The sequence below is a fragment of the Oryzias melastigma genome, linkage group LG24 (genome assembly GCF_002922805.2).
Source record: "Oryzias melastigma strain HK-1 linkage group LG24, ASM292280v2, whole genome shotgun sequence".
Classification (NCBI taxonomy): domain Eukaryota; kingdom Metazoa; phylum Chordata; class Actinopteri; order Beloniformes; family Adrianichthyidae; genus Oryzias; species Oryzias melastigma.
Genome location: NC_050535.1, coordinates 17,121,028 through 17,134,147, shown reverse-complemented (window position 1 = coordinate 17,134,147; position 13,120 = coordinate 17,121,028). Strand labels below are relative to the sequence as shown.

Below are 13,120 nucleotides of genomic sequence, written 5' to 3'. Positions count from 1 at the left end.
TTTAGACTCCTTAAACAAATGTTGTGATCTTCAAATGGAAAACTAAGTTTATATTTGATGACTAATAATTTTAACAATCTGCTTTTGCAAACACTGATCTAACACTATTTATAACTTATTTGATCTTTTTGAATAAAATAAATGAATAAGTAAATTAGACTTTAGTTAGAATTCTAAATATTGTGAGGCGGAAAACCTTTTATTTAAGTATTTGTGCCTTTAAAGGTTTCCGGTTACTAAAGTAATACTTTCTGAAGACTTTTTATTCAACTTGTATTCATAATAAAGTCGTTAAACCCCAAACTTTCTCCGTCTCTTCCATCAGGGACACTCATTCCCTCCTATGTTGAGCAAAAACATACACTGATCTCTTCACTGGGGCTAATCTTCTTACTAATCACAAGGTTTGACCGTTGAAACGGAACAAAGTTCACACCGTCGGCTCCAGTGATACCTCGGCAGAAAACAGAAACCAGAGACAAAAGGAGAAGGAGAACACCTGAAAGCATGATCCTTTTCCCTCAGAGTTCCTCTGAATCCAAAGATAACCTTTCTTACCTCCCAAACAGCGATGGGAAAACGGTGACCTTTGCTTTGGCTGCTGAAGGTTTCCATGTCAGGAACTACCAGAGTACAAAACCTGAAACATGTAAGTAAATCTTTACATTTGAAGTTAACATTTACTCATTACAGCTGCTCTCATTTGGTATTGACGTGTTTTTTACACATGGATACTATTTCTGTTCAATTTTCACAGCTATTGTTGCCAGATATTGGTGTGTTTGTTTTCCTGATTGTGTGTTTCTGTAAGTGTGTAATTTGAAATCAGGACTAAGTGCACTTGTAAGTCCAAACGGTAATTTCACATGTAAAAAAACAAACACCGCTGTGTTCCAGCTGTTGGAGTTTCACCTACAAGCAGTCATTTAGAGTTCATGCTATTTCTGACATCTTTATTTCAAAATAAAAGTCTTCATTAAGTAAAATTTAAAAGAAAATGCTTCTTTGAAGTTATTAGGGTGCCTGTCCAGTTGCAGTTGATGCACCAAAACTAGGTTCTTATATAGCATATTGTGGTCATTTATGAAGTTTGTCACCTTTATTAAAGAAAATAAAACTGAATTTTAGCAAATCTAAAAAGGAATTAAAAATAAGAAGTCCCTGCAGTGCTGCAAACGTATGGATTGACAGCAGGTATATTCGGAGTGCCTGTCAGATTGATTATTTTGCTCCTGTTGTCCTGTAGATTCAGCATGGAGGTACTGAGTGGCCCCTGGGCTGATCTGGCTCTGCTCCTGCGACAGACAGCTCTGCTGTCAGACCAGCAGCAGGACACACTGGTCTGTCTGCTTCTTGTCGTGCTGTTTCTGTCCGTCTCTCTGCTGCTGCTGCAACTGATCGTCTACCTCAGCTGGAAACTCAGACAAGGTGAGCCTGTAATCACACTCGACTGCTCCAGCCCTGACGGGCCACTCACTTTGCTGTATTCAGTTTGAAATAATCGGATTAAAAGGATTTTTTTTCTGGAGGAATTTATTTATCTACAATGTAATCTGCACTTCAGAATCTAAGATTGTGTGTTGTGGCTTTTTGATTGACAATTAAAGTTACAACGACCCTCATTCACCACTAAAATAACAACTTCTCCATCTAACTCGATCTGAATCCATGTCAACTGTTTCACACTGAAGTGGCTCCATTTAATAGTATGAATTCTTGGTGAGCATTCCGTACACTTTCAGCAATTTCAGCAATCCTGGTGTAAAACCGTTCAGCTCGGTCAGGACATTGTTGTTTTTATTTATAAACTTTATCATTTTTGAAATATTGAGCAAAATATGGCACTTAGGAAATGAAAGAGAAATTGCTCAAATCCTTCAAAAACTTTGTGAACTTCTGGATACTTTAAGATGGAAAATTAATTCAAACTTTAAAATGTTCAGCAACTCCTGGATTCTTTTTGTTAATTTAGCTTTTAATTGAGATTTTAGCTAATATATTAGCATTAGGGCTGCACGGTGGCGCAAGTGGTTAGCGCTCTTGCCTCACAGCGAGAAGGCCCCGGTTCGAATCCCGGCTGGGACCTTTCTGTGTGGAGTTTGCATGTTCTCCCCGTGCATGCGTGGGTTTTCACCGGGGACTCCGGCTTCCTCCCACCGTCCAAAAACATGCTTCATAGGTTAATTGGTGACTCTAAATTGCCCCTAGGTGTGAATGTGAGAGTGAATGTGTGTGTGATTGAGGCCCTGCGACAGACTGGCGACCTGTCCAGGGTGTACCCCGCCTTCGCCCTTCAGTAGCCGGGATAGGCTCCGGCACCCCCGCGACCCCGAAAGGGAAGAAGCGGTCAAGAAAATGGATGGATGGATGTTAGCATTATGCATACTGTCAAAATTATACTTTTTTTTAGTTCTTTAGGCTAATTTAGAGTTTAGCTATATTTTTTAGCCCAATGCTAGCTATTTTGTCGAAATTCAAGTTTTTTAAAGCCTTTTTTTTAAGCAATTTTCGAAATCAGCTAATATGTTAGCATTATGCTAGCTGTTTTGTCCAAATTAGACGTAAAAATGTTTTTTAGGCAAATTTAGAGTTTAGCTAATATTTTAGCATTAGGTTGGCTATTTGGCAAAACTAGACATTTTTCCAGTTTTCTGGCTAATTTGGAATTTAGCTAATATTTTGGCGAGCTTTCAGATTCAGCGTTTTCAGCTTTCAATCTGAGCATTTTTAGTTATCAATTTCAGAATCTTCAGCATTCACACTAACATTATCACAGGTAATGCTATAAATCTAGTTCTAAATATGTTGGCTGCAAAGATGACTGACTATTTGGGTTGTTGTGAACAAAGCCTCTAATTTGGCAGTCAGATTGTAAACGCTGATCTAAACTCGACTGTAGAGAAGATTCACTCACACAATTAGCTACACTTCTTTGGCTTGCTCAGCCTGAGCGTGTGTGAAAGCGATTGTGGGCGACGAAGAGCAGCTGCAGGTTTTGGTACCTGAAGCATGAAAAAGGAAAAATGAAAGAAAAAGAACACAGGCTTTCTTTTATCTGGATCATGGTGACGCTGATGTGGCGGGTGAACCTGACCTCTTTTCTTTGTCGTGACATAAAACACACACTGTGGCGTTCACATCCAAAGACCAAAGGTCCATTTTCGTCACAATCTGTTGACATAAATAGCAAAGTAAAAAATGTTGAGTATTTCTATAGACACCATTTTCTGTCCCTGTTAGGCATTTTATTTTGAAATTCTTTACTTAAAATGAATATCTTGGCTCTTTTACTTTTATAAAGGTACTCTTGCTCATTTCATTGCATTCACTTTGTGATGTTGTGGATTTTCATGCCAGTTTCTATAGCATCTGACCTTAGCTAAACTAATAAAGCTGCACTGCTTTGGTTCAATACTTCCTCAACAAGAACAAAGTGACAACTGGGTTTAGAATTGAGAAAAAGGAGCCTTGAAAGACGGTATGTGAGTTTCTGCAGAAAAAATATAATCTCCAAACCTGTAAAATGAGCTGATTATCTGAGTTTAATGAAGTTGTCAAGATTTCCCATACAAGTAGTGACAGAAACAATTGGATTGAGTTAAAATTAGCACATATTACCCAGTTACTGAGAGCTCTATGTTTACACTATTTCCTGCTACCTTTTAATCCAGCAATCCATGAACTAAATATAAGCAGTGCAACAAAAATGGCGAGCAATATTGTAGCTATTCAGCGTTGGTTTTGAGCCAAAACTAAGACAGTCGAGTTGATTTGAAGTGGAATGGAGCTTGTGGCCCGCCCAGCATGCCTTCTATGAAACAAATAGTCTTTTACAAGCAACATTGTTTCATCAGCTCCTGATTTACAATGATTTGAATAAAAAATATTAAAAAAATGCAATTTCAAGATTAATTTAATTAATATATATGTTCCCTATAATCTGAAAAAGGCCACAATAACATGTTTAAAGAACCAAAAATACAATTTTCCTCAGTTGGTCTTTAAAAATATAAGAAAAAAAGCTTTTTTATGCAGTTCTTATCAGTTAGATCTGTATGGAGGTAATTTGGGGACAATATTATTTGAAACCTAAATAAAACAAATTGAAGAGAATATATTGGTTTGGCCAAAAAAAGTAGAATTTCAGAAACTTTTTGCTATTCTAAAATAAACTCAATTATTTCAGCTTCAAATGTTCTGTTTTTTAGGTTTCAAAACTTTTTCTTCAGTTTTATAATCTTATTTTCACTTTCAACTGTGTTTCTTCTTGGTTTTTAATCTTCGTGTTAGCCCCGCCGGGGGTGGGGGAGGGAAAACAGCAATATTTAAAAAAAAAACAAAAAACAATTGTTTTATTCGGGATTCACATAATATTGGTCCCAATTTAGCTCCATAGATCTGTGTATTCTTGAGCAAAACTAAGTTCATTATCTGATTATCACCGTATGACAAAACATGCTGCTGAAATTCAGTGCAGTAAATTAAAGATACATGATTTTGAATAACTAGGATGCCCTTCTCCTAAACAAGTTGTAAATAAGTCTGAAAATGTTTGGAAAAAAAGCTCTTTCACCGTTTGCAGCTTCCTGAGTAATCTCAGGTTTTAACGTCGAGACTAAAATATTGGACGGTGTCTCTGGCTCACTAATGATGCTCTTCCTTTCATCCACAGCAGAGGCTGAGCTCGCTGCGTTTCCACGGCAACAAGATGCCATCCACAGGCAGGTGAACCAAAGTGCACATCGCAGGAGGAGTTTTGGTTCTCATTCATACAGCTGACGGGGCTCAAAGACAATGAAGGAATGATTTATTACGGATGTTGACGGTAGTCCAAACAGAAAAACACTTCCAGAAGGTGATTGGAATATGTGAGATGAAGAAAAGAGAGCGGAGGATTTTTGGATAATAACAATCCTTTATTTGAACAGTGTTACACAGGGAGCAGGAGTGGCTGCATGTGGAGGAACAAGACAACGAAGCTGCTAAACAAAAATCCAAGCAACAGTTAGCAAACTAAGAGCAACGCGGCAGCTGGCTGGTTTTTCCCAAACCTGCCATTTTATAACTCTTTATAAACTGTTTTGAGTTCTTATTTTCTGCTTTAGAAAATACAAAATTGTGCTGCTTTCTCTTTAACGTAACAAGCCAGTAAGGTTTAGAAGTTTCCAAAATTCTGCTGAAATTGCAGTCACTGAGTGAAGAGATCCCTGATAGTAATCAGATGAGCTGGCATTGAATCGACTTTTAATAAAATGATGCATCAAAAACATCTTTCTGATTGCTTCTTGGGCTGATCTAAGGAAGGGTAAATAACCAGAAATACGGAGCTAACTTGGGGCCAATATTATTAAAACAAATTGAAAAAAATATTGGTTTGAACAAAAAAAAGTCTAAAATAAACTCAATTATTTTCCACTTCAAATGTTCTGTTTTTTAGATTTCAAACCTTTTTTCACTTTCAACTCTTTTTTTGTTTTGTTTTTTTGGGGGTTTTGAATTTGAACATTTCAGTAAAAAAAAATGTGTCCCCCTTGTGGCGTGTTAGGGTGGGCGGGGCTAAAAAGAAGATTTAAAAACGAAGAAAAAAAAAAAACTGTTAAAAAGTGAAAAAAAAGATCTGAAAATGAAAAAAAAAAGTTATCAAATTGAAATTTTGAGTTTTGAAACCTAAAAAACAGAACATTTGAAGCTGAAAATAATTACGTTTATTTTAGAATAGCTTTTTTTTGGCCAAACACCAATATTTTTTTCAAATATTTTTATTTGGGTTACACATAATACTGGCCCCAAGTTAGCTCCGTACAGAAACGGTTTAGGAAAAACTCCACCTGGCAGCCGCGAAGCTCCAGAGACTGCTTAAGAGTGCAGAGAAGCCGGGGCGAACGCCGTCTGCGCCGCAGAAACCAGAAAACGTGGCAGAAATGTTGATTCTTCATTTTCAAAAAACACAGTTAACAAAATGACAAATAAGCATGAAGCAAAACAACATTTACCTTCCAACAACTAGCTTAGTTTCACAAAAAAAGTGAGAATGTGGCTGCTTTATCATTTCATACACTTCTGCTTGAAGCTGCCTGGTGTTGAGAATCCTTGTGTTTGAATTTAAAGCTTCCTCCTCCTTGAATGTCATTTAGCTGCATAGAAGATTTCGCTTACAATGAGAAGTTTCTTGACTTTTTACTACATTTAAGAAAAATTAAAACATATAAATCATCCCAATTTTAAAATTATTTATCTTCTCACCTACAAAAATAGACGTTTTTGAGAATATTTGAAAAGGATCAAACAGAATAGGCAGTTCTTTAATCTGAAGTTAGAAAGCTTCTTCTTCTTCTTCTGCTAATAAAATTCATTTGAAGCTTTTAGGAAAGTTTCCCTTTCGGCTGCTTGTTTGTATCGTATGTGATGTGGTGACGGATACAGTAATGAGACGAACACCTGAACGTTACAGAACCAACGCAGCAGAATATTTGGTTGCAGTAAAACAGTCACAACACAGCCAAGGTCAATTCAGGTGATTGACGATACAAGTTGGAATATCTCGTCTATTCACTCTTAAACCAGTCGACGTGGCAGCTTCCTAACTATAAGTGTTTCTTTGTGTCATAACACTTAAATTGATTATAATTGCCTCTAAGAATGTGGGAAATAGAACTGCGGTCAGTGCCGAACTATCACAACAAACAAGCTGCAGTTAGTGAAAGATTACATAAGAACTGATTTCAAGTCGTTTTCATTTTGGTACCTCTGGTAGTTGTAGTTAATATTTCACTTTAAAAAAGCAGTGAGTTTCTGAAGGATAAAACTTTACATTTTTTTTCACTTAAAGGGTTTTCTCCCAATTCTGCTCCAGTTTAAAGATCTTTTCTCCCAGTTCCACATTTATTTTTACTGATCTCTGAGGATATTTAGGGTTCCGGGATGTTGATCTGATCAAAAGCTGCTTTCTTTTCAGTTTATATTCATGTCCCTAAAAAAAGAAAAAAGTCCAACTCAATGCCCCAATAAGATCCTTTCCATGCTCATCTACTGTGAATGTACAAAGTCCCCTCACGTAGATCTGTGTCAAAGTTCAGCTGGTCACGAACACGGAATGTAGATGAATGACAAATATAGAAAAAATAGTGACACAGAAACATAAAAAACAAAAAGAAATCAAAAACCTGGATGATTTTGTTTTTTTACTGCAATTTTTAAATTACATGTGTGCAGATATTAGACGTTTTCTATATTGAGTTTTTTTATTTTTTTTTTTTAGGAAAAGTGAGTGGTAAGTTTTATGCTAGAAATCACAATGACAAGGGAGCTGAAAATGATTAGGTTACTTTTAAATAACTGCATAAAGTCATTTTCCCTCTTATTTCTTCCAAAAGATTTTTTTTTAATTTTAGAATAATCATTGTTAGCTTTTAATCTCATTTGAATGTTCTGTCTAGTATATTTTGGAAAAAAAAAAAAACATAAAATAAAAAACTATTTTCTGAAAAGAACGAAAAAACAAAAGTGAGTGGTTGTTATTCTCCCTCGGACATTTTTTTTTCTTTTTTTTTTCGGATTTTGCAGTAAGGGACTAAAATGCACCACAGACATGTGAGAAAGGCCATCTGGGATGAAAAAGTGACAACTTCGGTCCCACTATCTAAGCCGCCCCCATCTTGGTCCGCTCGTCCTCCTCTCTCCTGCTGTCAGTCAAGTTGGGTTGTTGCAGAGTGACAAAGACTATAGTGTCAAAAGATGAAACAGTCACGATGGGCCTTTCAACTCTAGGGAGAAAAAAGAAAAAGGGAAACAGCCAGAGGCGCTGTGAGGATCCCCTTTAATGATGTGTCCTTTGTACTCCAGTCACTCAAACTCTGATTTAACTCTTCTACATCATCACTTCATTTGTTTGCAATAGTTGGATTAACTCCTAACCATAACAAGCATCACTATGGTTACCTGAGTTCAGTCAATCCTCTTCCTCAGCCAGTTCAGTTTCTTTATGAACCACCACTCTGGTAACAGACATGTCAGGATGTTGCTCTTTGGCCTCCTTAATGGCCTGTGCCAATGCCTGCAGTACCCAGGGGCGACCACAGAGTGGCAGCACCGAGCACGGCAGGCAGACGAGGGGAAGGAGGGGAGGGAGGGGGAGATGGAGTTAACCGAAATATTTGAAATCAGAAGCAGAAAATAAAATGATAAAAAAAATGCTGGATGGACTGTTAGTTTGCCATTTTACTTTTTTTTGGGATAAAAAAGTAAATGAGACAGCATGACTCATTGGGTAAAATGGCTTCAACCCAAATAAATCAGACAAGCAATCAAACAAAAAAAAAGGTTCGTGCAGAAATAAACAGGAATCGGATAGCATTTTGACTAGGGGTGATAACATGCATTTTTAATCAAAAAATATGTATTTGCGTGGTGTCACTCATCTATTTAAACATGTTTTTAATTTATTTCATCAGTTTTGTTCAGTTAGATGTTTTGTTTTAGCACAAAACCTGAAACGTGAAATAAATCAACCAGATGAGTGTTTATATATTTTATATTTCAATACAAAACAAAGGGTTAGGAGATCTTTCTCAACATGCAAGTTAAATAAAAAGTGGTCATTCAGACTGAGAGCAACATGATGGACATGTCACCAGACTTTTCTTTTTTTATTTCTGATTTCAGAAACTACAGAAGGCCAATTCCCTTTCACCTGTAGTGTTTTTTTATAATCTAAGAAAGAAAACATGGACAAAGCTACAGAGAATTGGTGTCAAAAGAGGACTTTTTGTCATCCTTTAATCTCAACACTAACCTGGTCATGATCGATGTCACAGTCTCCAGTGATGACGATGCGTTTCTCAATCCTCGTCTCTGAAAGACCGCCCTTTAGTGTCTGAAACAAAGCGGGGAAACATAATTTTATTTAGTTATTTAAAACTTTTATAAACCTGCTAGTGTTTTTTATTAAAGTTCTTAAAGGAAAAAGCGTTGGAATGAAAAAGATTTTGACTAGGAGTGTAACGATTCAGTCAAGCCACGATTTAATTCACAGTTTTAAAGTCGCGATTTTAATTTTTTCCGATCCTTTTTTCTCAACACAATGAATTAAAGGTATTTTAAGGCCAGGTATGTTTTCTTTTCCCCCCTTACATCAATCTGTCTGTTTTCTTACTAACAGAAAGAATTCAATACAAATAAACAATCATACATAATACTGAAAGGATCATGCATCATTTCATACTTGGTTCATGTTGTGCTAGATTGTGTGGATTGGTTAAAGTTGCAGTAAAGTTGCAAGAAAAGGCAAGGTTTTAGGGGGAGGAACAAATTTCGGGTTTGCTGGAATTTGCATTAATAGTTGTGATCGCAACATCTTGGAGGAGCTGAATTGTGTGAAACTTTTAAATCTGAAGGAGCTGTAAGAATTTCCAAGGTGGGAAGCGCAGCTGAAAAGCATGCAGCCCTTCTGCTATGCCCGCACACACTTACAGGTGCACACATAGTCACTGGCGCGCCGGCACTCACACACAGGTGCGCCAACGCACAGTCACAGGTAACACACAGGTGCGCCCTCACACACTCACAGGCAAACACACAGGTGCGCCCTCACACACTCACAGGCAAACACACAGGTGCAACCGCACACATTCACAGGTAAACACACAGGTGCACCTGCACACACTCACAGACAAACACACAGGTGCGCCCGCACACACTCACAGACAAACACACAGGTGCGCCCGCACACACTCACAGGTAAACACACAGGTGCGCCCGCACACACTCACAGGCAAACACACAGGTGCGCCCACTCACAGGCAAACACACAGGTGCGCTTGTACCTCACAGGCAAACACACAGGTGCACTTGTACCTCACAGGCGGACACACACACAAGCACACACACGCACCCCCATGCACCCACACACAGGCGCACACACACTCACAGCGAGCCTGCATTAAGAAATATTATCAGCTCTGCATTTTTAAAAATAATTTCACAGGCCGAGACAAACAGATTTTTTAATGTTCTGCACAGATGAACATGTTGACGGGGTTTTTTTACAGATTCCCAAAGAATCATTACATCCTTAACTTTGACAATCAGATATGTAAAAATGAACAAAAGCAGAAATCTGTTAGAGATGTAAGAAATATTAAGATGTTACATTGTGGCCGGGAGTTACAATAAAACCCAAAGGTAAATATTTGTGTACCTTGGTGATGTGTGTGGTTGTGGTAGTACACAAAGACTCAGATGTGATGGTCTGAGCAGTCATCAGCACTCCAGGTTCTCCATCAGCGCTTCCATCCAACTGAAAAGCCGAAATAAAACAAAAATAAATCAGAAAATGGTTCTTTAACAGAGATGATCAACAGGAGGGACTGCTGTCATCATGCACTGCTGGTAAAAAAAAGAACTTTGGATTTCCATCAGGTAAAGTCTGCATAATTATTGACAAACTAGTAAAGAAAAAATGAGATGAAGGCTCCCTGCGGGTGAAGTGCGCACCTGTGCAGCCTCGTATGTGATGGTCTTGGTTTCTGTGTGAACGATGGGCACTTCTTTTGTGGCTATCTCAGTTTTCTGGGCTGCAAACGTGTCAGAAATAGTCACCATTTCTGTCTTTACCACGGGTAGCTGGGGAGGGAGGAGAGACGGGAGTGAGGAGGAAGGACGAAACGGTTAATACAAAAAATTTGAGATGATTTTAGAGACAAAACCTCTATTCTAAGCTTGCTTTGACATTGAATCACCTCCAATACACACCTTTAAACATTGACTAAATAGATAAATAGATCTAGTTTTATGCATGTATACAGAGACTGGGCCAAACGGAGTTCACAAATTGATTTTTGATTAAATAAAGATCAATTTGGTCAAACCTTTATTCAGAAACACTTTTTTGTTATAGAAGCAGCTTTGACATTAAGTGATCAATAAAAGTGAAACTTCATTAAAAATGTGACATTTTTACATAAAAAACTAATAGAAAAGCTGTTTTTAGACAGAAAATACAAGATTTTACCTCAAAATTTACTCAAATTCAGGGATTCGACAAATAGCTTTTTTGTAAAGTTCAAATGAATTTTGATTGTTTTTTTTTTCCTAAACCCAACAATTAGAGTTTCTATTAACTAAAATGAGGTGATTTAGTGTCAGGCAGCTGGAGTTGTTTAAAACTGGCATGCAGACAAATCCATGCAGACGAGTTCCAAAACTGGAGCAGCACCATGCAAGAAAAAGCCAAAGTTTCATCTACGAGTTGAACGGTGACAAAAAAACAAAAAACAAAAAGAGCGACTGCAGCTTTGACACTACGGCAAATTCTTTGGCGTCAAACTCAAAAAGTCAACACAGCACAAACATGCATAAAACATGAGCTGGACTCAGATGACTGAGCCAACAAAACAGCCATTGAAATGTAAACAGGATGACATTTAGATGAGTGGGTGGCATTTCCAAAGTGGTCGACAATGCTGATTCCCATAAATATGAAGCGCAGCATCACTGCCAAGCACAAGAAGGGCCACAAACACACAGGTAAAAAAAAGGAAAAAACAGCATCATGCATTTAAAACTTAGGCCCCAATACCTTCACAACACAGACATAGGGATGTAACGATTCAGTTTGATTTTTAAAGTCACGATTTTTTTTCTTCTCTCAACACAATGAATTAAAAGAGTTTTATGTTTTCTTTTTCTTACATTGTGAAATCCTGGAGGGACTGACTTATGTGAAACGAGACTTTCCTAAGAGGTAAAATGAGGCTAAAGAACACGCAGCCAGTTCGCAACGCACACACTCACAAGCACCGGGACACTCACAGGCGGAAGCGCACACTCACAGCAGGCCTGCATGAAGAAATGTCATCTGCTTTGCATTTCTAAATTTCGGCACATGCCGAGACAAGCCGATTTTTTACATTTTCTGCACGATGAACATGTTGTCAAGTTTGAATCGTTACATCCGTACAAAGACACCATGTGAAGGAGAAAGCACCAACACACCACCTCACCGGGGATAACCTTGAAGTGTGATGATGGTTGACAAACAAAAAATGTTTGGATGAAAGTTTGAAACTAAACGACTGTAAAGACACCAGTGATAAAATAACGTTTTTGAACTTCTAAAAGAGCTCCATGTCTGATTTGATCAGGTGGTCTGTGGATTGGATGAGTGTGAGAATGTACATGGGGCTTAAATATGTACTCAAGCAGGAAGGGAAACGGCGCCGTGGAAAGCAGCAGGGAAAAGGCGGGAGATTCTACAGCTCAGAGGAAGGACCGGACCCAGGAAAGCTCTGCAGTCCACCCAGAGGAGACGTTACCTCAGAGCAACAAATACCATGCGGCCGGGGTTCTGCGTCAACCGCCGAGGCCTCGCCGTTCACTTTGGGTTCCTGCTGTTCTTCCTCCTCCGGGACAAAGCTCTTTGGAGTTTCATCGGGTGTCAACATCGGATCTTCCGTACTTTCCTCCGTCTCGGGGTCACCCGATTTTCCCTCCGGTTCATTCTTCACCTCCTCCGTTTCCTTACTGGGCTCCTCTTCTTCTTGAGGGGTTTCCTCTGTGGGCTGGCTGACCTCAGCTGGAAGGGAGGGTGCCTCTGCAGCCAAAACCTCCGGCTCCACCTCCTCCACCTCCTCCACCTCCTCCTTCTCCTCAGGTATTTGGGTGTTTGAGATAGATGTGGTAACATTCGGGTGGTACTCTGCCTCTTCCTCACTCTCGCTCTCGGATGAAACGCTTTCCTGTTTCTTCTGCTTTGCGTCTTCAGCTACAACCTCGTCTTCATCGGCTCTCACTTCCTGCTCCGCAGGTGGGTCAGCAGGAGAGCTGCTCGTAACCGTCACAAGGCCAGCTTTGGAAACCTCCTGGATGACAACCGTTTCCTCGATTTCAACTTCCGTTGTCTACACACACACACGCATGCATGCACAGTGCGCAGACATGGTAAGAAGCCACACACACACAACAAACGCATGGGATAAAAAAAAACAAAACAAAAGCAGAACATGATCATTGAACAAAAAACAGATTAATAAAAATACAAAAGCAAAATTGGGAACATGGGAACAAAATGACATGATAAGTAGGATAGGAGGAAGACATGGAGGAAGATGGTTAAGGAGGGTGT

At 38.8% G+C, this 13,120-nt stretch overlaps 1 protein-coding gene and 1 long non-coding RNA gene across 9 annotated transcripts in view; one reads left to right on the top strand and one right to left on the bottom strand.

The window, feature by feature from the left end:
- The first annotated feature begins 201 nt into the window (after positions 1 to 201).
- On the top strand, positions 202 to 5,269 carry LOC112158191. Its single transcript, XR_002921268.2, has 3 exons — positions 202 to 649; positions 1,247 to 1,428; positions 4,673 to 5,269. It is a non-coding gene; the product is annotated as an uncharacterized LOC112158191 (long non-coding RNA).
- A 1,899-nt stretch (positions 5,270 to 7,168) lies between these two features.
- epb41l2 (erythrocyte membrane protein band 4.1 like 2) overlaps positions 7,169 to 13,120 on the bottom strand; it is a 59,288-nt gene continuing 53,336 nt past the window's right edge. For 5 of the 8 annotated variants that reach the window (XM_024291417.2, XM_024291419.2, XM_024291421.2 and 2 more), the window contains 6 exons: positions 12,312 to 12,896; positions 10,492 to 10,620; positions 10,196 to 10,294; positions 8,792 to 8,872; positions 7,939 to 8,053; positions 7,169 to 7,763 (listed from right to left, as the gene is read on the bottom strand). In XM_024291417.2, coding sequence (XP_024147185.1) covers positions 7,949 to 8,053; positions 8,792 to 8,872; positions 10,196 to 10,294; positions 10,492 to 10,620; positions 12,312 to 12,896 — 999 coding nt within the window. In that variant the 3' untranslated portion in view covers positions 7,169 to 7,763; positions 7,939 to 7,948. The remainder of the gene's footprint in view (positions 7,764 to 7,938; positions 8,054 to 8,791; positions 8,873 to 10,195; positions 10,295 to 10,491; positions 10,621 to 12,311; positions 12,897 to 13,120) is intronic. The other 3 variants (XM_024291424.2, XM_024291425.2, XM_024291420.2) reach the window with 2 other exon arrangements.